The sequence below is a fragment of the Sapajus apella genome, unplaced genomic scaffold, assembly GCF_009761245.1.
Source record: "Sapajus apella isolate SASKATOON/1434 unplaced genomic scaffold, GSC_monkey_1.0 scaffold33, whole genome shotgun sequence".
NCBI lineage: Eukaryota > Metazoa > Chordata > Mammalia > Primates > Cebidae > Sapajus > Sapajus apella.
Genome location: NW_022436973.1, coordinates 8253481 through 8278269, shown reverse-complemented (window position 1 = coordinate 8278269; position 24789 = coordinate 8253481). Strand labels below are relative to the sequence as shown.

The window sequence follows — 24789 nt, the reverse complement described above, 5'->3', positions numbered from 1 at the left end:
TTAGTAGAGACAGGGTTTCACCATGTTGGCCAAGATGGTCTTTATCTCCTGACCTCGTGATTCACCCACCTTGGCCTCCCAAAGTGCTGGGATTACAGGTGTGAGCCACCATGTCTGGTCCCACTTTCTTTTAACACATATTTAGGTGAACCACAGTCTTTCACTATTAAACAATGTTGCAATTAACATTCCTACAGGTACTCTCTGTGTACACATACATGTGGCCATTTATCTAGAGTGAGAGCAAGAATTCTTGTCTTTTTCTTGACTTTACTAGAAATATTTCCAAAATATTAAAAGTTTAATATTTGCTGTATATTTTAATACCCTGTATCAGTTAAATTTTAATAAATACCCTGTATGTAGTTTATAAGTTTTCCTTCTATTGCTAGCTTTTATTAGGAATGATAATTGAATTTTATGGAATGCCTTGTGTTATTTGGTTCTATTCTCATTTATTACTCCTTAAAATCTGTAAATGTCATGTACTACCTGAGTTTTTCTCATTCTGAACCATCCTGGTGCTACTCAGGTAACACCTGCCATCCTTGATCCCACCAATTTACTGAACTTCCACTGGACTGGGTATTTCTCTTTCACTGCACAGATCACATGGACTTTTATTTTTTTTGGAGACGGAGTTTCGCTCTTGTTACCCAGGCTGGAGTGCAATGGCGCGATTTCGGCTCACTGCAACCTCCGCCTCCTGGGCTCAGGCAATTCTCCTGCCTCAGCCTCCTGAGTAGCTGGGATTACAGGCACGCGCCACCATGCCCAGCTAATTTTTGGTAGTTTTAGTAGAGACGGGGTTTCACCGTGTTGACCAGGATGGTCTCGATCTCCTGACCTCGTGATCCATCCGCCTCGGCCTCCCAAAGTGCTGGGATTACAGGCTTGAGCCACCGCGCCCGGCCCCACATGGACTTTTAATCATCTGTTCCTGCATCTACATCCCAAATAATCTGACCATACTTTGAGGAAGGCATATATCCTACCCTTTCTCCTGAAACTCAATGCATAGTCTGAAACAAGTGCATGATTCCTAGGCACCCTCACGAATCCCACATTCCCTCTATTTCTAGTAATGGAGGAAGACAGGAATTTGCTGTGCAGGGGTATTGAGGAGCAGCTGCTTCCACCTTTCCCTAGTACAGAACAAACGTTAGCTGTTGCTATTAGTGGCAATTGTAACTTTCAGCTCACCAGTTTCTCCAGCCCTGTCTCAGTATATGGGTTCCAAAACAGGTCCCACAACCTGCAATCCACTTCTGTTTTTGTTTTAAATTTTAAGAATTATGTTTTAATTTTTGATACATACAATACATAGTATACAGCATAACAAAATGACTAGCTGTGTGGGCCTTTCCTATTGCATTTCTCTGCCTCTGGGAACCACTAACATTATTATCGCCTTGCCATTTAAAAACTAGTTTTATCAATGAATAATTTGCTTTTTTGAGCTTTATGAAAATGATATACTACCCACAGTCTTCTGCAATTGGCTTCTATCACTCAATCATTTCAATTACTCAGCTATGTTGTTGCCTATGGCAACAGTTCATTCATTTCTACTACTTTATAATATTCCATTGTGTGAAGACAGTACATACATCCCTTCTCCTATTGATGGATCAGAGACTTGGTTTCAGTTTTTTGTTCTGAAACAATGAAGCTACAAATGTTATGTGTTTTTTGATGCACAGGTGCAGAAGTCTTCCTGGAGCAGTGGCTTCCACACTTTCTAACTATCACCAAGAACCACCACCAGTAAACATACATACATAAATATCAAACAAAAACTTATTCAAATAATACCCTTACACAACACAGTCTGATCTTTTCTATTTGGCTTGTAGACCTGATGGATTGATTTCACAACCTTCTTGGTTTTAATCTAGTGTTTTCATTTCTAAGAATCACTGTTCTTGGACTGAGCTTCCCCACAAGTGGGCCCAGGCACAGGTTATAAGTGACCCATGGCAAAATACTGATGTCTCAGCCCTCAGGGCAAAGCTTCCCTAGGTGCTGGGGCACAAGGTATGTGCCCGCTCAACTACAAAACAAAAAAAGAGGATACTGTGCTGACAAACTATCAGCAGTATATAAGTGTTCCCACTGATACACATACTCACCAACATCTGCCCACTCTCCCCCTCACTATGGTACTGATTTGCATTTCCTTGACTGTCAATGAAGTTAAGCATCTTCTCTTTCATATTTATGGACCATTTCTTTCTTGTCTATGAAATGCTTGTTTACATCATTGCTCATCTGTCAACTGGGCTATTTGTCTTTTTCATGCTGATTTGTAAGTTTTTTGACAGGGAGTCTCGCTCTGTTGCCCAGTCTGGAGTGCAGTGACAACATCTTGGCTCACTACAACCTCTGCCTCCAGGGTTCAAGTGATTCGCATGCCTTAGCTGGGACTACAGGTGTATGCCACTACACCAGGCTAATTCTTGTATTTTTTAGTAGAGACGAGACTGGGTTTCACCATGTTGGCCAGGCTGGTCTCAAACTCCTGACCTCAAGCAATCTGCCCGCCTCAGCCTCCCAAAGTGTTGGGATTACAGGAGTGAGCCACGGCACCCGGCCAGTAAGAATTCTTGATAAATTCCGAATACCAATCCTTTGTTGGTTACCTGAATTACAAATGTCTTTTCCCAGTTTGTGGTTTGTGTTTCCACTTTATGTCATCTACCCTCCTTTCAAACTGCACAAAGATACATATAATGTTTGGTAGAACACATCACCATTTTGGGGTTCACAGAAAGGAATGAGAGGGAGTGAGGGGGCAAGTGGGAAAAGTTGTGAAGGAGCAACTCTAGACTCCTATGCTGAGACTGCTAGGGAGTCTGGAGTTTCCACTCTGGAGGCCCCCTTTCACACACTGGCTGGAACACACAATTACTGGAATAATAACAAAGCCTTTTTTATCAAAAGGCACAAAGGGTCTGTCTGGGGCCTGCACATATCTCCAGTGTGTTCCTACAGACAATAGGCCACTTGTGCTGGGCAATGACAAGCAAGGCCTGGGGAAAGCACAGCAAGAAGAAATGAAAGCTAGGGTCACCACAGTGCACGTGAACACCCATTTCCCTGCAAACAGCAACCCCTAGGAGGCTGCGCAACAGGAAGAGAAAGAAATCTGTCAAGCTGCAATCAACATGGAGGCTCAGGAGAGATCAGGACTGGAGAAGTGAGCTCCAGGTCCTAACAAGCATTACACCAAAAATGTAACACAGCGAGTCTCTAACAGAGGTCTATGAATGCATCTTTGGGTATCTGTGAACTCCTGAAATTTTTAATTTAGTTTTCATTTCGATCGCAGTTTTTTAAAAAAGCTATGGGTCATTTGAATATCAACCTTTTGGCCAAGTGACAGTATTTCAGAGCTCCCATTTATCTCCTACTGCACTGGTGCCAATTAACCAACTTTAATTGTTGACTAATGAGAAAAAACAGAAGCAGACTTCATAAGTGAAAGCCAAACATTACTACCAAAGCGGAACATATCCTAATGAATGAAAGCTTCACAGCAATTCAGGTAGCGGTTCAGGTAGAGAAAAGTGGTAAGAGAATGGAGTCACTGCACATTATACAATAGCACAGATATGCTACAAAGAACTTGCTCCACAGTCATGAGTGAGGGGCAATTTGATTTCAGCAAAGTAACATAAGGCATCACACTACATTCACAGAGTCAATCTGAAGTTTTGAGTTTTAGAATTAGTTTGATTTCAGTGTATACGTTTGTTTAGGTTTTACAGTCAGGGAAGAACCATTAGTATAAGGAGTAATCAAGTTTTACACCTGAATATATCTAAGTAGCACAAGACATAAATTAACACTAGGAATCTGCAAGAATTTCTTTTTAAAAGCTTTGTATATTGTTCAGGTTTGAGAATCCAATGGTCTGAGACACTCTTCCCCATCTGGTCGGCTGGAGGAGACAGCTTACCTTTTTAACACCCAAAATATCTTCAATGAGGGTTGCTGTTTGTAAGAAAGTCTTCTTACTTGTCATCAGTGTAAACAGGAAGATCACAAAGTCATTCTTTTCTGCCAAACGCTTTGTAACTCCTTCCGTCTGTCACAAGAAGACAGAATAGGTTGTACGCACAAAATAAATTATGAAGAGCAAGGCATCCTTTACAGACACTGAAAAGCAATTTCACCTCTGAAAACTGGCATGAGTCAACAAAAAGGGAATGACAAAATTTGACTGTGGGAAACACTCATTAACTCCCCAGCCATGGAAGAAAAAAGCCTCCTGACATGCAGGCTACACAAGTGGGAGCCCACTTGTGAGAACATAACACAATGAGATGGTATTTCCTAAGAGAACTTATATAAGGGTTCTGAAGGCCATTCTTAAATTTGAAATCCAACAGTGCCTGAAGCATGAATGTAACAGTCAGACCCAAATTCTAATTTCAGCTGTGTGATCCTGAGCAAATCACTTCCCACCTTTGGAACTCTGTTTTTTTCATCACTAAAATAATCATCTTAAAAGTCTCTGAGACTGGGCATGGTGGCTCACACCTGTAATCCCAACACTTTGGGAAGCTGAGGTGGGCGGATCACTTGAGACCAGGAGTTTAAGACCAGCCTGGCCAACTTGTCAAAACCCTGTCTCTACTAATAATACAAGTATTAGCTGGGTGTGGTGGTGTACACCTGTAGTCCCAGCTACTCAGGAGGCTGAGCTAAAAGGATCACTTGAGCCCAGAATGTGGAGGCTACAGTGAACCATTATTGGGCAGATGCACTCTAGTCTGGGCCACAGAGGGAGACCCTTACTCAAAAAAAACAAACAAAAAACAACGAAAACAACAACAACAACAACAAAAACCCCCAAGGGGTACAAAGGAAGTAAGGAAATTAGATGGTTAAAGACCTTAAAACTTAGGTTCAAGAGTTTGGATTTAAAACTATAGTATTGTCAGATGCATGGTTCACACCTACAATCTCAGCTACACAGGAGGCTGAGGTGAGATGACTGCCTGAGGCCAGGAGTTTGCCGACACAGTGAGCTACAGTCTCACCCCTGCATTCCAGCAGGGGGACAGAGTGAAACCCTGTCTCTAAAAATAATGAAACTGCAGTACTGCAAGCTTAAACACACACATACATCCCACCCCTGCTGCCTTAAGGTAACTAGACTTTAGTGCCTTCAATATTTCTTTTTTTCAGCCTCTAAGCTGAAAAAATTCCAAGGCTTACTGCAACAAACTTGACTTCTCCTTAAGGAATATAATCAAGTGTGCAGACAGGCACAATTTGGTAAATGAGAACCCCAAGCTAGGAAGCATTTCAGAATCAGTGGGATGAGATATGTTGCAGCAAATTTAATTTTCTTTCTTTTAATTTTAGACACAGGGTCTCACTCTGTTGCCCAGGCTGAGCTCATGGCTATTCACAAGAACTATCACAGTTTACTGCAGCCTCAGTCACCTGAGCTCAAGTGATCCCCCCACCTCAGCCTCTTGAATCGCTGGGACTACAGGCGTGTGCCACTGCACCTGGCAAATTTAATTTTCAAAAGTGAAGGCATCAATAAAGATGTGCCAAATATATAAATCTTCAACGATCACATTAAATAGGACACTAGAGAAAGTAATCTCAGTCTGTATTAATTAATGATACATTTCTGTTCTTCAGTTGTAGTACTGATACATTAAAAAAAAAAAAAGGTTGTATTCCTGAACTCCATACAGTACCTCCACTGACTATGAGATGTGAAACAGGACTGCCTATAGCTTTACTCACACAAGCAAAAGTTCTAGACTATCCAAAGAAACAGAACAAAAATAAATAAATTTAACACTTTCTCAAAGCTTAAAAATCTATCTCCAGGCTGTCAAATGCACAATCCTGCTGCTCTAACTAGCTACCCTTGACTATCCATCTTTCTCCTCTCTTCAATTTATCAAAGTCCTACTCCTTTTAGAGATGGCTGAAGTGCTTCCTCTCGGAAAGCCTTCCCAAGTCAAGACTAGCCACCCAAGAGGCCATTTCAATCCTTCCTTTCCTCTACATCACAAGTTCCTGAGGCCTTAAAGCTCTAAAACAATATATAAAATGTTGTGTGCCACTACATTTTTCTGGGGAGAGTTTTTTCTATATAATATTCATCACAGGTTTTTCTTTTTTAGAGACAGGGTCTCACTCTATAGCCCAGGCTGAGTGCACTGGCACAATCATGGCTCACTGCAGCCTTGACCTCTCAGGCTCAGGCAATCCTCCCACCTCAGCCTACTGAAGAGCTGGGACTACAGGTATGTACCACCACATCTAGCCAATTTTTTTTTTTTGAGACAGAATCTCGCTGTGTCACCCAGGCTGGAGTGCAATGGCATGGTCTTGGCTCACTGCAACCTCTGTCTCTTGGGTTCAAGTGAATCTCCTGCCTCAGCCTCCCAGGTTGCTGGGATTACAGGCACCCACAACCACACCCAGCTAATTGTTGTATTTGTAGTGCAGATGCGGTTTCACCATGTTGGCCAGGCTGGTCTCGAACTCCTGACCTTGTGATCACTCACTTTGGCCTCCCGAAGTGCTGGGATGACAGGCATGAGCCACCACGATCGGCCAACAGTACTTTTTAAACTTTTGAGTTTAAACATCTTTAGACAGCTCCCACTTGCTCCAGTATAGTCACAGTTTACACTAGTTCCCACTCCAACACCAGCAATTTCAAACCTTTCCTGTTTTCTGTCTGATCCCTGGAGGCATTGGTGTTTGCAATCCTAACAGGCCCAGGTTTTCTACTTAACATGGAAATCAGCCAGACAGCACCTAATTAGACCATATCATCCTACGTTCCTTACTTTAAAATTTTTTTTCAATTTTATTTAAAAATACTTTTAGTTGATGTATAATAAAGATACATAGTTTCAGAGAGCATAGAATTTAATATATTCAGATAATTTATAAATATCAAATCAATGTACTTGGGATAGCCATCAGCTTGAATACTTGTCTCTTCTTTATGCTACCAAAGTCTCTTCTAGCTATTTTGAAATGTAAAACAGATTATTATAAACTAAGTTATACCCTTACTGATTTATCTAACACTCGGTCTTATTTCTTTTATCAACCCATATATTTGTACCCTTTAATCAACTTCTCTTCATATGTTTCATTTTCTTTAACTTCACTGTTTTACTGGAATGTCACTGATTAACATTAGGTATCATGATTTTAAAACAGCACCATAAAACTGGTGACGATATGGAAGCTGCCAGTGATGGAGTTATTATATTATACACTGTCTTCTTCCATAAGGACAATTTCTTATTGGCCCTAGTTGCAAGAATAATTGTGCATTTCCTGAACATTTTGTTTTTTATCTTATAGATCTCCCTGTGCCTATCTTTGTCATCAGCTGTACCTGACTACTGGGCACTCGAAAGGTGGCTGGACCAAACTCTGATGTGCTCTTGGTGTTCAAACAAAAAACAAAGAACACACTGGATTTTGAGAGCTAACTACTAAAAAAAGAAAAATTCATATCTAATTAATCATTATACTGATTACATGTTGGAATAACAATATTCTTGATATACTGTGTTAAATAAAATTTATCATTAAAATTCACTATTTCTTCCTATTTTTTCTTTAAAAAATGTGGTTACAAAGAAATTTAAAATAACCCAAGTGGCTTGCATATTTCAATTGCACAGCACTATTATAGATGCTGAATTATATAAGTGTTCAAACATATTCCCCTATTTGTGTTGGCTGCTAAGAAATGTGGAGCCAAATTTGTGCCCATCCATAATACAGATGATTTTATGGTCTACATTTTTATATCCGTCTAATTCCTGGCTGTACGTTATGTCCCCACTCTTGTTTTATCTTCTTCTTTCTTACCTACTTGTGATCTTGGTAGATTTTGCATACACCCACAAGATGCCAGAAATCTTATTTTGAATGAGGCAAGAAATGAAATGGAGCTAAATGTTCCTTTTTTATTTCCACAGCATACAGGGTTCAAATCTATAATAGCACTCATCTCATTCTGCCATGTATTATGATTCACGATTTACAGTTTACCATAAGTTTCTAAAAAACAGGCACTATGTCTTATAAAAATATTTATATATTGTTTTACGAAGTATTTTCACATCTATTATCTCAGTTCTCACAATAAATCTATGATGTTAGTATGACCATTAACTGCAGTCTATTGGTAAGAAACTATGGCTTGGGAGGTGTGCTAAGCCAAGGACCAGAACACGAAATCGGGTTCTAACACTGAGTGCTATCCTCTTTTGTTTCTACCAAATTGCTTCCTTTATTCGCCATTCTTCCTGGCTCAGTGGTCAACCTAGCAGAGAGTCCTGCTCAATATGTGGGTGGGGCTTCTGGTTCTTGTTTTGTTTTCTAACAAGGAAAATGAAGAAATAGGCATAATGTAGTTAAAATGAGTCTTAAACTGTCACAGACCATCTGCCAATGCTTGTCACCTTTTGACAAGTAATTGTTCAGTTTCTACTTGGACAGCTCCAGGGCCCAAGGAGTTTAGTAGCTGCTGCAGCAGTCCTGGCTCTTAGTAACTGCTACAAAATTCTGCCTCCCCATCATTTCTACCAGCTAGTCCTGATTTTCAGGCACACATAAAATAAGCCCAGTTCTCTCACTGTCTGAACAGAGTGCTCATGTTTGCCACCCCCGCTTGAATATTCCCATCTGAACCATTGCAGATCTGGTAGGGAGATAAACGGAGCCCCAGTGGCAGGGGTACTTACACAGACACAGGTATTATACAGGATACTCAAGCAGTCCTTGGACATTTCATCACTTACTGAAAGGGAAAGGGGAACGACTGGTTATTTTTCTCATTGAAATCATAGTAAAACGGTTACTTTTTTTTTTTGCCTAAGAACTGATATAATCCCCTCCAAGATGCTTATTTTCCTTTTAATATACTGCTTCCAGTCCCCTTCTACCAGATTTTCATAGTGCCCATCAGAACCTATAAGCCCATTTGCATACTGCTTTTGGTTTGATAGAGCAGCTGTTTTCTTATTATGTTCTACAGTCTTCATAATTTTTTTTTTTTGTTTTTGAGATGGAGTCTCGCTCTGTCACTGGGCTGGAGAGCAATGGCACGATCTTGGCTCACTGAAACCTTCCCCAGGTTCAACCAACTTTCTTGCCTCAGCCTCCCGAGTAGCTGGGACTACAGGCATGTGCCACCACACCCAGCTAATTTTTGTATTTTTAGTAGAGACAGGGTTTCACCATGTTAGCCAGGAGGGTCTCTATCTCTTGACCTCGTGATCTGCCCACCTTGGCCTCCCAAAGTGCTGGGATTATAGGCGTGAGCCATGGCGCCTGGCCAGTCTTCATAATTTCAACCTGCTGTTGTGCCATCACTTAATAAAGCCATTTTCCCTTAATGTCTGGCTTAGGATATATCCAGGATTTGTTTTGTTTTGTTTTGTGTTTTCTATTTAAATAGACTACAAATCAGCAATATTTATGTGTATCCTTTTAATGCTTGTATTAAACTGGTTCCTCAAGATACATTTTCAAAAGCAGAGCTACTAGAATCTAAAGGATAAGCATCTTCTTTTTTGTTCGTTTGTTTTGGTTTTTTAAAGATGAAGTCTTACTCTGTCACTCAGGAGCATGATCACAGCTCACTGCAGTCTTGAACTCCTAGGATCAAGTAATTCTCCCGCCTTGCCCTCCAGAGCAGCTAGGACTACACGCAAGTACCACCACGTGCGGCTAAAAGTTAAAGGTATAATCATCTCAACTGCCCGTTATAAATTTCCATTGCAAGTTCTACTAGCAGGAAACAAAGATACCTTTTTTTTTTTTATCAGACTCATTAACTGTTTCATTTTTTTGTTGCTGTTATCTGCGTTGGGCAAATGGCTCTTAATGTTTGACCTATTAACTCTAATAAAGAACCTATTACTTCCTTGTGAGCAGGAACAGGAAAGCAGAATGAAAAGGAAACTTTATTTTCATGATCCCAAAACCAAGAGATGAAGAAACTGAGTACGAACCATGAACAAAGTGTTTTATTTGGCACTGCTTCTAATTTTAAAAACTGTTTCCATTCACTCCTAAGCTGCTAGGAATGCTCAAATGCTAGGCCTCCTTCTTAGATCCCAATGGGCAGCCCTGCCATGCTAGCCTGACTAAGATGGGTTGCCTCACATAATCCTGAGACAGTGCAGATGCCCTAAATCCCTCATCGCTACCTTTCAAACTACTGGGGCTCTGTGGTTTATTTAACGACTTCAAAGCAGGGTGGAACACTGCTCTGTGTATCTCACTGAATATCTCACTATTTCTAGATAGTATATCTCACTATTTCTAGATCCTCCATTTTTAAAAGGAATTGGGATTCACTCATTCATCAAGTATTATTCAGCATCTACTCCAGAGCAGATACAGCGGTGAAGGAAAAAAGTCTCAGCCCTTATGCAACCTATAAATCTAGTGGGAGGGAGAGAGACTAAACAAGTGCACCAACGAATAATTACAATATGTTACTTGCTGTAAGGGGGTAGCTAGGGAACATGAAAGATCAAGTTAGACAGAATACACAGCTGAGACATTAAAAATGAACATGAATCCTCTTAACTACTACTGCACAAACAAATGACGCCTTATATAGTATGTCCTATTAACATTAAGGGTAAAAAAAAAAAAAAACTTTTAAATTAAAAAATGCAAAGTTGGTAGGAGGGCATTCACAAAACATTAACTAAAGTCATCTCTGGCTTTTAATGCCAGAGTAAAGTGCATTCACTTTTTCTTTTAAATTAAATATTGAAGTCAGGCACCGTGGCTCATGCCTGTAATCCCAGCACTTTGGAGGCTGAGGTGGGTGGATCACTTGAGGTCAGGAGTTTGAGACCAGCCTAGCCAACATCCCATCTCTACTAAAAAAAAAAAAAAAAAATACCAAGGACAAAGTTATTTGTCCATGATTACAAAAAATAATAGAATATTACCCATGTATCTACCACCCAGCTTAAGAAACAGTGCATACCAAAAACACTTTTGACTTTTTACCATTCACACTTCTAGCAATGACTGAACTTTTTACAAAGAGCATATATCACCTTTATAACAAAAAATAGGTTTTAAAAAAATAAAACAGAGTGATCTTACCAGGTTATTCCTTACTCTCTCAGCGAGTTATATATGAGAAATAAGAATTTCCCAAGGAAACACAGAAGCTGGATCACAGGGCTATCAAAAGTACAAAGATGTATTCTTTTAACCCAAATCTGAATTTCCATGCAGTACAGAATGAATAAAGACAGCTGATTAGCTGGGGGTGGAGAGAGCACCTGTAGCTGAATGTAAGACAGGTCCTCTCTATTAAGAGTTAGGAAGGGAAGGAAAAGGGCAACTGCTAGGAACTGCCACCATACCAGCAGGTTGGAAAATGAGGACCAGCAGCTAACAAGTATACTTACTTTTCAGTTTCTGTCCCCGGATAGAGATCGTAGGTCTCATAAGAATTTCTACAAGAAGCTATAAAAAAAAAAAAAAAATCAGATAAAATCTTCAAACTTAATTGAAAGCATAACTTACAAAATGATCTTTGCCATAACCATTCATGGTCCATCTATCTGTCACGGTATGACAAGATCCTTTTGTTCCAGGAGGCAGAAAGGTTCGGTAAAAGGAACACTGCAGCAAGTTAGGACACCCAGGTTCTAGTCCCAGCTTGGCCACCTGCTTGCCATGTAAACTTAGGCAAATCAATCCCCTTCTCTGGCCTCAGCTTTCTCATTTTTGAAAAGAAGTATTTTAGACTAAGTAATCTCTGGGATCTAATATGGCTTTAACTTCTGAAAAGCTGCAGAACATTATTACTATAATTCTTGTTTTGTTTAAAGAACATTTGTGTGTGTAAGTTTATTTCAAAAAGGTCTCAGAAGATACACCATAAATTGTTAACACTGATTTCTACAGGTTTGGGGGTTACATGCATGCATATATTATTTTACATACTTTTAATACAACACAATTTTGCATAAACTGCTCAAAATAAGCATATATTTTAAAATTCATTCTATGGAGAGAAAGGGTAACTGACAAAAGCGTCAATCCACTAGGATGATATAACAACTACAAATATATATGTACCTAACAACAGAGCCCAAAAATACATGAACCAAAAGCTGGCAGAAATGAAGGAAATAAAAAATTCAAAAATAAAAGTTGGACACTTTAATACTCTTCTTTCAATAACAGATAGACAACTAGGTAGATTAGCAAAGAAATAGAAGACTTGAACACAATGAACAAACTACATTCTAACAGACATCTACAGAACACTCCATGCAGGAAGAACAGAATATACATTCTACTCAAGTGTACATGAACATTCTCTAGGACAGATCATATTTCAGGCCACTAAACAAGCCTCAATAAATTTAAAAAGACTGAAATCACATAAAGTATTTTGCTTGGCCACAATGGAATGAAATTAGAATCAGAAAGAAATTTGGGAAATTCATGAATTACGTGGATTTTTTTTCTTTTTTTTCTTTTTCTCATAGAACAACGATAAACTAGGCTATGTGGGTAACTTTTTTTTTTTTTTTTTTTTTTTTTTTGAGACGGAGTTTCACTCACGTTACCCAGGCTGGAGTGCAATGGCGCAATCTCGGCTCACCGCAACCTCTGCCTCCTAGGTTCAGGCAATTCTCCTGCCTCAGCCTCCTGAGTAGCTGGGATTACAGGCACGCACCACCATGCCCAGCTAATTTTTTGTATTTTTAGTAGAGACGGGGTTTCACCATGTTGACCAGGATGGTCTCGATCTCTTGACCTCGTGATCCACCCGCCTCGGCCTCCCAAAGTGTTGGGATTACAGGCTTGAGCCACCGTGCCCGGCCGTGGGTAACTTTTTAAACCCATCCTAAATAACAATAATAGCCCAAAGAAGAAATCATAAGGGGAAGTAGAAAGTATCCAAGATGGATGAAGATACCAAAACTCATGATGTAGCTAAGGGAGTACTCATGGGGAAATTTATAGCTGTAAATGCCTATACTAAGATGATTATTATTATTTTTGACACAGAGCCTTGCTCTGTTTCCCAGGCTAGAGTGCAATGGTACAATCTCGGTTCACTGCAACCTCCGTCCACCTCCTGGGTTCAAGTGGTTCTCCTGCCTCAGCCTCCCGAGTAGCAGCGATTACAGGCACCCGCCACCACACCTAGCTACTTTGCATATTTTTAGTAGAGATGGGGTTTTGCCATGTTGGCCAGTCTAGTATCAAACTCCTGACCCCAGGTGATCCACCCACCTCGGCCTCCCAAAGTGTTGAGCCACTGTGCCCAGCCAAGAAAATTATTTCTAATCAATAACCTAATCTTCTACCTTAAGACACTAGAAAAAGTAGACTAAATCCAAAGTAAGCAAAAGGGAGAGTAAGAATTGAAACAAATGAAACAGAAAACAGAAAAAGAACAAAACCAAAGTTGGCTCTTTGAAAAGACTGGCAAATCCTTAGCTTGACTGACCAAGAACAAAGGAGAGAGGATACAGATTACTATACTCAGAAATACAGGAGAGGGCATTATCACCAACCTTATGGCAACAAAAGTGGTTACAAGGAACTAATACAAACCGTATGCCAACAAATTAGATAACCTAGATAAAATGGACACATTCCTAGAAAGACATAAAACTATAAAGACTGACTCAAGAAGAAACAGAGGCTGAGCACGGTTGTTCATGCCTGTAATCCCAACAGTTTGGGCAGCCGAGGCAGGAGGACTGCTTGAAGCCAGGAGATTGAGATGGCTCTGGCCAACAGAGCAAGACCCTATGTCTCTACAAATAAAATTATTTAGCTGGGTGTGGTGGTATGCCTACAGTGCCAGCTACTCAGGAGGCTGTGGCAGGAGGTAGAGCCCAGAAGGTTGAAGCTGCAGTGAGCTATAATCATGCCAATACACTCCAGCCTGGGCGGCAGGGCGAGACTCCATACCTTAAAAAAAAAAAAAAAAAAAGAAGAAGAAGAAGGAACAGAACATCTGAAGAGTCCTATAATAGTGATTTAACAACAACAACAACAATAAGCTATCCATAAAGAAAAACTCTGGACATGATGGCTCAATTAGTCAGCAATACAAAACATTAAAAGAATGACCAATTCTTCACAAACTCTTTCAAAAAACAGAAGAGGAGGAAACACTTCGCAACTCATTGAAGCCAGTATTACCCTGATACCAAAACCAAACAAAGACATCACAAGAAAACTACAGATGAATATCTCTTATGAATATACACACAAAAGTCCTAAAAACCCTAGCAAACAAAATCCAGACACATATAAGTAGGATTACTGTCCACACATGGTGACTTATGTCTGTAATCCCAGTGCTTTGAGAGGTCAAGGCAGGAGGATTACTTGAGCCCAAGAGTTTGAGACCAGCCTGGGTAACACAGTGAGACCTTGTCTCTGCAAAAATTAAAACAAAAAATTAGCCAGGCATGGTAGCATGCACCTGTAGTCCCAGCTAATCAGGAGGCCAAGACGGGAGGATCACTTGAGCCCAGGAGGTTGAAGCTACACAGTGAGCTGTGATGACACCATTGCATTCCAGCCTGGGTGACAGAGAGACCCTGTCTCTCTCAAAAAAAAAAAAAAAAAAAAAAAAAAGGACTACACACCATGATGAAGTAGCAGAATTTATCCCAGGAATGTAAGGTTGGCTCAACATATGAAAATCAATATAATACACCACATCAACAGAACAAAGGACAAAAGCCACATGGTCATCTCAGATGCAGAAAAAGCATTTGAAAAAAATCCAACACACTTTCATGATAAAAAACAATCAACAAGGAACACAGAGAAACTTCTTCAGCCTGATAAAGGGCTTTTATTAACGCACAGCTAACATCATGCTTAACAGTAAAGCTAAATGCTTTCCGATTAAGATAAGGAAAAAGACAAAGATGCCCACTCTCGCTACTTCAATTTAACACTATACTGAGTGTTCTAACTAAGGAAATTAGGGAAACATAAAAAAAGAAATTAAAGGCACCCAAATTGGAAAGGAGTAAGTGACATTAACTCTTATTTGCAGATGTCACAATCTAAAATATAGAAAATTCCAAAGGAATCCACTAAAAAAAACCTAGAGCCAATAAACAAGAGTTCAGCAAGATTTCATGATACCTGATCAATATACACAAATCAACTGTATTTCCATAATTGTAGCAACAAGCAAACCAAAACTGAAATTATGAAAACAATTCCACTTAAAAGAGCATCAAAAACAGTAAGACACTTATAAATAAGTTTAACAAGTGCAAGACTTGTACCACAAAACATTATTGAGAGAAATTAAAGACAACCTAAAAAAAAAATGGAAAGCTATCTTGTGGTTCATGGATCAGAAGATTTAATATTGTTAAGATAATACTCCCTAAATTGACCTACTGATTCAATGCAATCACTATCAAAATCCTGGCTGGCTTCTTTGCAGAAATTGGCAAGTGGATCCTGAAATTCACAAACAAATACAGGGATGCATAACGGCCAAAACAAGCTTGATCTGTAAATACAAAAATAAATCCAAGTGTCTACTGTCAGTTGATTTTTAACAAGTTTGCCAAAACTAATCAATAGTGAAAGAGTAGTTTTTTCAAAAGTGGTGCTGTGACAAATGGATAGTCACATGCAAAAAAATGAAACTGGACCCCTGCCTCATATGATAAACAAAAATCAATGCAAATGTATCAAAGATCTAAAAGGAAGAGAAAAAATACAAAACTCTCAGGAGAACACATAGATAAATCTTTGTGACCTGGATTAGGAAATGGTTTCTTAGATGCACACCAATATCCAAGCAACAAAAGGTAAAATGAACTTCATCAAAATTAAAGACTTTTGTGTTTCAAAGGACACCGTCAAGAGAGTGAAAAGACAGCTACTTAATGGGAGAAAATATTTACAAATTACATACCTTACAAGGAATTAGTATCCAGAAACTAATACAACTTCAACAATAAAAAGACAACCCAATCAAGAAATGGGCAAAGCAGGTGAACAGTCATTTTTCCAAAAGCCAATCTCCAAATGTCCAATAAACAGATGATCAACATTAGCCATCAGGGAAATGCAAATCAAAACCACAATGAGATATCTCTTCATACCCACTAGGATGGCTAATAAAAGACAGTAACTATTGGCAAAGATGTGGAGAAATTAGAACCTTCATAGGCTGCTAGTAGGCATGTAAAATGGTATAGCAGCTTCAGAAAGCAGTCTGGCAGATCCTTGAAAATTAAACAGAGTTACCAGCAACTTTACTCCTAGATATATACCAAGGGAATTTTTTTTTTTTTTTTTTTTTAAGACAGAGTCTTACTCTGTCTCCGGGCTGGAGTGCAGTGGCGCAATCTCAGCTCACTGCAACCTCTGCTCCTGGGTTCAAGCAATTCTTCTGCCTCAGCCTCCTAAGTAGCTGGGACCACAGGTGCATGCCCCCCACACCCGGCTATTTTTTTGGTATTTTTAGTAGAAACAGGTTTCACCATGTTGGCCAGAATGGTCTCGATCTCTTGACCTCGTGATCTGCCTGCCTCGGCCTCCCAAAGTACTGGGGTTACAGGCGTGAGCCACTGCGCCTGGCCGGGAAATTTTTTTTAATAAGGCAATCTAATAGAAAATGAAAACATGTCCATATAAATATTTATATGCCAATGTTCATAGTAGCATTATTAATCGTAGCAGATTATTAATAATAGCCAAAAATGGGAACAACCTAAATGTCCATCAACTGATGAATGGATAAACAAGATGTGATCTATACATACAACAGTATATTTGATAATAAAAAGGAATGGAGTACTGATACATGTTATGACATGGATTAATCTTGAGGATATTATGTTAAGTAAAAGAAGCCAGTCACAAAAGACCACATATTGTATGACTCCATTTATGTGAAATGTTCAGAATAATTAAATCTATAAAGATAGAAAACAGATTAGTGGTTGCCTAAGGATAGGGGAGGGAGGCCTTGGGAGAAAATGGGGAGTAGCTAATGAAGAATATGGTGTTTCTTTTTTGGAGTGATGAAAATGTTCTAAAATCAATTGTGGTGATAGTGGTATAACTGACTATACTAAAAAACTGAATTATATCTTTTAAATTGGATCATTTAAACAATAAAAGTTATTATTTAAACAATAAAACACTTCATACTCAAAGAAGCTAGACATAAAAAGCCACATAGTGCATGATTCTGTTGATATGAAATATCCATAACAGGTAATATGGTTTGGCTGTGTCCTCACCCAAATCTCACCTTGAATTGTAATAATCTGCACGTGTCAATGGTGGGGACAGGTGGAGGTAACTGGATCATAGGGGAGGTTTCTCCTATGCTGTTCTGGTGATAACAAGTGGTCTCACAAAATCCCATGGTTTTATAAGTGTCTGGCACTTCCCCTGCTTCCACTCACTATGTTGTGCTGCCCTTTGAAGAAGGTGCCTGCTTCTCCTTTGCTTTCAGCCATGATTGTGAGTTTCCTCAGGCCTCCCCAGCCATATGGAACTATGAGTCAATTAAACCTCTTTCCTTTATAAACTACCCAGTCTTGTGTATATCTTCATTGCAGCATAAGAATGGACTGATGCAATAGTCATATTATGGACATTATGGATATTTCATAATAGAGACATAAAACAGATTAATGGCTGCCAGAGCTGGGGAGAAGTGGAGATGGGGAGTGACTGCTAATTGGTACAGGATTTCTTTTTGGCATGATAAAAACGTTCTGGTGATCACTGCACAATACTGATGCGTGGATAAAAGAGTTAGCTTTACGATATGTAAATTATATTTCAATAAAGCTGTTACTGCTGGGAAGGCAGCATGGCTTGTGCCTAAAATCCCAGCTATTCAGGAAGGTGAGGCAAGAAGACCATTTAAGGCCAGGAGTTCAAGACTGCCTGAGCAACATTGCAAGACCCCCATATCTCTAAACAAATATTTAAAAATTAGCCAAGTGTGGTGGCACTAGCCTGTAGTCCCAGCTACTCAGAAGACTGAGACACGAGGACCACTAGAGCTCAGGAGTTCAAGGCTGCAGTGAGCTAGGATTGTACCACTGTACTACAGCCTGCGACAGAGTAAAACTCCATCTCCAAAATAATCGTAACAATTTTTAAAAGCTGTTATTAAAAAAAATTCTGTTAAACAAATTCTAGGTTCATATAAACAGAAAAAAATAAAGATTAGAAAGGAATACTCCCAAATCTTAGCAGTGGCTAAATTTTGGTGACAGATGACAAGACAGTATTTCACATTTTCCTTGACAAACACCTTTTCCTTTCAAAATGAGGACCTTTGTTTTCCAAAAAAGCCCATTTTCCACTTAAATATATTAAAGCATTTAAAAATAATCTATATGCTGAGAATATGATTAAGCCCATATGTTTAAAGACATCCCCTATATACATATTTTTTATCGTTGTTTAAATCAAGCTAGGAGCTATCACAGAACAAAAATGAAAAAATTTTTCCTCTACCCCTTTCCAGCAATAGGCCAATACTTACACAGCATGCCTAAGGCACCTCAAGCCAAATGAAGAAAAAAGATTCCATAGCATTTTTAAATTAAAAAGCCAGTAGGCAAATCTTTGAGACTAGAAAGTTTGGCCTGAGGGTCTGAGAAAGCCTCTGTTCATCTCAAACCAGCAACAAATCATTAGAAAGTAAATCCACATGCCACGAGATTGTTCCTGGCATGAATGTGACACTATAATTCAACATCCTGAATTAAGAGAGATGTGTTGTTTTAGCTTGAAGCAGCAGATTAAAAATAAAATTCCTAAACCACTACACCACAGATTGTCAGTTCTAGAGTAGCACTAGGCTCAGCTTTCTCCTCATCATATTTAATGTTAACTCCACTTGTAGGAGGGAAAAGAAAGAAGTCTTATGACTTGGGGCAACAACAAAAGTTGCCCTGAATGTAAGCCTGCTTTGCTTTGTGTAATAGAGACCTAAGGTCATCCTTAAGTGGAGTAATTATTATAGAGTATATACAATTTTATAGCCTGCCCTTTTCATCACAAATTTTCCCATGTTATTATAACTTTAACATTATATTAACAACTTCACAAAATTCAACAAAATAGAATAACCATTACCTTCTCCCAGTAGATAGTCATTACAAATAATGTTACACCTAACCATCTTGGTACACAAATTTTTATTTTATTTTAACTTATGTCTTCAGGAGAGTCACAGAAATAGAAACAACAGGGCAAAATGAGTAGTAATTTTTAAAGCTCTCAAGTATATTACACAAATTCTTTCAGAGAGAGATCACATTCATCCAAGCAAGATGTAAGATGGTCAAGTGCATGGAATGTATTTCAAATAAATTCACTTCAAACGGAAGACAGACTATGTCAATGAATAAAAGTTCCTGAATACCAAGCAATGGCTTACAACTGGCCCACACCTCCTGAAAAGCTGGAAGAATTTTACCTACAAATCTAGATTTCCTACAGCCTCTCAGGAAAACACATAATGGGAAAGGAAGAGTCATTTCCTCCATAAAAGCAGGCACACACTCTCTACTCCACCATAGTCTCCATACTCATTTAATTTATGCAGATGAGCTTGCTCTGGGTCTGCTTCACTTCACTTGGTTATTTACTTTGCATCTACTTTGTAAACTCTAAGATATAGTTTTCACAATCATGTTATGGATAGGGTCAGGTTGACAAGGAGTGATCCCACTGAGCTTTGGGCAGCATGGCCAAGAGAGGCTTACTTTGGGTTCTTGCTAGTTATTAGCAGAAGAAATGATAAGCTCTGTTTGGAAAATACTGGCAGCATCAGGATAGCAAGAGAGTCCATAACAAATGCACCCAAACTGAAGGTCAGTGAGGTGGATAATGACTTAAGCAGGAGCCCACATTTACAAAATGACGGATTCCTAGAGAAGCTGCCCTAACTCAAAGCAGGAGAGAAAACCCTCAAAAATCAAGAACAGTTGATCCAAAGATGTCCTGAGATGGAACAGGCTCCTACTACAGAGAGCCACATTTCCACTGCAAATAGACACCAGGCTACAGACCTACATTAGTATTTTTCCTCCCACAAATACATCAGTTCTGAGTAGATTTCTTGATGAAACAATTCAAAAGTAAAGGGTCTCTTGAGCTGGCCCAGTAAGTAAATGCTCTAGGACCACCAACACTGCTGTGGAGGGGGAATACTGAGCAGTAGTTAAAGAGGAAAGGCGCCGGGCGCGGTGGCTCAAGCCTGTAATCCCAGCACTTTGGGAGGCCAAGGCGGGTGGATCACAAGGTCAAGAGATCGAGACCATCCTGGTCAACATGGTGAAACCCCGTCTCTACTAAAAATACAAAAAATCAGCTGGGCATGGTGGCGTGTGCCTGTAGTCCCAGCTACTCAGGCGGCTGAGGCAGGAGAATTGCCTGAACCCAGGAGGAGGAGGTTGCGGTGAGCCGAGATTGCGCCATTGCACTCCAGCCTGGGTAACATGAGTGAAACTCCGTCTCAAAAAAAAAAAAAAAAAAAAAAAGAAGAAAGGCTGTGGCTGATGACATGCAAGCAGATGTCACACTTAATCTTTACTTTAGTGGAAAACAGTTATCTTTAAACAAAAGGACACTTTAAAAATTGAAATATAATGTGATACTGTAAAGAGTACAATGTTTTTTTGAGATAGGGGTCTTGCTCTGCCACCCAGGCTGGAGTTCAGTGGTGTGATCTTGGCTCACTGCAGCCTCAACCTCCCGGGCTCAACCAATCCTCCCATGTCAGCCCCACAAGCAGCTGGGACTACAGGTATGTGCTACCACAACTGGCTAATTTTTTGCATTTTTAGTAGAGATGGAGTTTTGCCATGTTGCCCAGGCTGGTCTGGAATTCCTCAACTCACGCAATCCGCCTCTGCTTTAGCCTCCCAAAGTTCTGGGATTACAGGCATGAGTCACTGCATCTGGCTAAGAGAACAAATCACTCATGTACAGTTTTACACATTGAACACCATTCCTCTACAATCACCACACAGATCAAGATAAAGACTAACCACAATACCTGGAAATGTCTTCTCCCTCATGTTTGCTTCAGGTAATGGAGTTAAGGGCAAATATACAGGGGAGAAAAGTCAGATCCTAACCCTTCACTCATTACACCAAAATAAATTTCGAATGGCAAAATAAGGTTTAAACATATACAATAAAAACTGTAAAACATTAGAAAGAAATAGACATGGTTTATATCCAATAGTGGGAAAGGCATGAACCAAAACTCTGAAGTCATCAAAGTAAAAGACTGATCAATCTGACAATCTAAAAATTAAACATTTCTAATTTAAAAGTAACAGTCAGGCCGGGTGCCATGGCTCACGCCTGTAATCCCAGCACTCAGGGAGGCCGAGGCAGGCGGATCGCGAGGTCAGGAGATAGAGACCATCCTGGCCAACATGGTGAAACCCTGTCTCTACTAAAACAAAACAAAACAAAACAAAAAATTAGCTGGGCATGGTGACAAGCACCTGTAGTCCCAGCTCCTCGGGAGGCTGAAGCAGAATCGCTTGAACCCAGGAGGTGGAGGTTGCAGTGCGTCAAGATCGCGCCACTGCACTCCAGCCTGGTGACGGAGAGAGACATCATCTCAAAACAAACAACAACAACAAAAAAACAAAGTCAAAATTTAATTCTCAAAATAGGAAAAAACCACAAACAAAGGACTTTAAAAAGTCAAGAGCACTTACAAATTAAAAGGAAAAAGGACTCATAACCAAATAGAAAGAGATGCAAAACAGACAACTGGCAGAAAACTACTTACAAACACTAGAGAAAATATCCAATCTCAGTCATAGAAGAATGAGTTTTAAAAACTATGCAGAGAATTTATAAAGAACTCTTACAACACAATATTCAAAAGAGATATATCTCAACTAAGAAATTGAAAAAGGAGATAGACATTTCTCCAAGGAAGATACACAAATGACAAACTCAAGAAAAGATGGTCATCGGTGGTTATCAGGGAAATGCAAATCAAGGCCACAATGAGCTATCTCTTCACACTCACTAGAATGGCTATAATCATTACAGGGCTGGTGCAGTGGCTCATGCCTGTAATCCCAGCGCTTGGGAGGCCAAGGCTAGAGGACTGTTTGAGCCCAGGAGCTTGAGACCAGTCTGGGCAACAAAGAGAGACCCCATCTCAGTATTTTTTTAAAAAAATTTTAGGTAACTTTTTAAATGACAGATAATAAAAGTGTTGAAAAGGATACAGAAAAACTGAAACCTTCATACACTGCTGGTGGCAATGTAAAATGGTGTGGCCTCTGGGAAAACATTCTGACAGTTCCTCAAACAATTAAACATACAGTTACCCAAATGATCCAGCAACTCTACCTACTCCTAGGTATGTATATGGCCAAGAGAAATGAAAACATGTCTACAAAGGATCTGTACAAGAATGTTTATAGCCCTGTTATTCATAACAGCAAAAAGGCAGCAGCAATCCAAATGTCCCTCAACAAATAAAAAATGTGGCATATCCACACAATGAAATATTGTTTGGCCATAAAAAGGAATGAGTATTGATACATGCTACAATACGGATGAACCTAGAAATCATTATGCTAAGCGAAAAGAAGCCAGTCATAAAAGACCACATATTATGTAACTGAATTTATACAAAATGCCCATGACAGAGAAATCTATAGAGACAAAAAGTATACTACTGTAGGGAGATGAGGAGGAGGTCACAGAGGTAACAGAGCGATAGACAAAACACATGGAGTTTCTTTTTTGGTGTGATGAAAGTGCTCTAAAACTGACTGTGGTGATGGTTGCACATATGGGTGAACTGTATGGTATGTGAACCATATCTTAATAAAGCGGGCTTAAAAAACTGGAAAAATACCATTTTTCTCACATCTGCTTAGTAAACACCTAAAATATACTGTTTGCTGAAAGGGGGTTCTGGGTACTGGCAATGTTCTATATCCTAATTTGGGTGGGAGTGCAAAAGTGAATTTATTTTGTGGTAATTATTGGTGTACTTTTCTGCATGAAGGTTATACTTCAGCAACAAAGCCCATAAAAATACACATAAACACAGTATACTGGTGATGGTATGGGTAAACCGACATTCATACTTTTTACTGGGGATATAAACTGATAAAACTTCTTAGGTAGGTAAACTTCAGATTTACAAACAATAAAAAACATATGTTCTTGTTCCAAAGGTATATACACACATGTATACAAAAATATGTACAAGATCTTTACCGCAACCTTGTAAGAGAAATGGTGTGGAAAATTCTAAATGCCCATCAACTGGGGCCTGGGTAAAAAAAATTATGGCACAATCACACTAGGGAACACTATTTAGCCATTAAAAATTTGTTTAATTAAAAAAAAGGTACAAGAGAGTATAGCGTGTATATGGCGTATCAGTCTATGTGGGGAGAAAATAAACTAAGGTGGAGGTGGTGGGGAATATTTACTTACACACACCCACATACACCACAGAACATCTTTAGCAGGACACACAAGAAACTAGTAATCACAAGTGTTTCTGAGAAGAGGACACTGGAAAACTGAGAGATGGACTTTTCACTTTGTATTTTTTTAAAAAGGTAAATACCAATTTAAATAAATGAATTCTTCGAAAGTAAAAACTATGCTGCTTCAACACATCAATGCCACTAAGCTTCTAAAAGTTAAAATCTGAAATGTTATAAATTCTGAAATCTTTCCTATATCCTATTTCAAAAGTTAAATTCTCAAACCATTAAGCGGTAGTAACAGTAGTAGTAATAAAAAATAGCTACTTACATCAACACCTCCAAACAAGTCAAAAATATAAGTATTTGGATAAGTGGTTTCTTGGGTAAGTTTCCTCTCTTCAGTAACAAATGCCATAGCCTCCATGGAGAGAAGAGGAGAAATTTCCTAGTTTTCAAAAAAAAAGTACATACAGACATTCTGTTTTAGTAACCAACACAGACCAGACACTAAAACATCGGTTTGAGCTTTAGTCCCAATTTGAATTCCCATGAACACAAAGAAAACCCCCCATGAACCACACTTCCTAGTATTCAGGCCCCTGTAAAGCCCTTTCTCACACTGTCTGGGCTGGTATGACACACCTCAGCTAACAGAATGTGGTAGAAGCAACACTAGGCCACTTCCAGCATAAGCGTTAAGAAAGCCTGGTAGGCTAGGTGCATGGCTCATCCCCGTAATCCCAGCACTTTGGCAGGCTGAGGCGGGTGTATCACTTGAAGCCAGGAGTTCAAGACCAGCCTGGCCAATATGGCAAAACCCCATCTCTACTAAAAATACAAAAAGTAGCTGGGCATGGTGGCACACACCTGTAATCCCAGCTACTCGGGAGGGTGAGGCAGGAGAATCACTGGAGCCCAGGAGGCAGATGATGCAGTGAGCCAAGATAGAGCCACTGCACTCCAGCCTGGGAAAAAAAGGGAGACTATCTTTAAAAAAAAAAAAAAAAAAAAAAAAAAAAGCCTGGCAGACATGGCTCCTGCCATCCTGGAACCCAAACATCATGCTGTGAGAACAGCCAAATTTGGAGGCCATGAGAAGAACTGAGGCTAAGACCAATATCCTTAGCTGACCTCCAGCTGACAGGTAGCACCAACCTGCCAGGGATGTGAGAGAGACCATTTTGGACATTCCAGGTATCTCAGTACCACCCTACCTAACAGCACATGAAGCAGAAGAGCCATTCAATCAACAAAGAAT

At 39.5% G+C, this 24789-nt stretch overlaps 1 protein-coding gene across 7 annotated transcripts in view; it reads right to left on the bottom strand.

The window, feature by feature from the left end:
• The window catches only part of TRPC4AP (transient receptor potential cation channel subfamily C member 4 associated protein), a 78598-nt gene that overhangs the window by 40559 nt on the left and 13250 nt on the right, over window positions 1–24789 (bottom strand). For all 7 annotated transcript variants that reach the window (XM_032295163.1, XM_032295158.1, XM_032295157.1 and 4 more), the window contains exons 3-6: window positions 23860–23976; window positions 11457–11514; window positions 8757–8812; window positions 3962–4090 (exon numbers count right to left, since the gene is read on the bottom strand). In XM_032295163.1, coding sequence (XP_032151054.1) covers window positions 3962–4090; window positions 8757–8812; window positions 11457–11514; window positions 23860–23976 — 360 coding nt within the window. The remainder of the gene's footprint in view (window positions 1–3961; window positions 4091–8756; window positions 8813–11456; window positions 11515–23859; window positions 23977–24789) is intronic.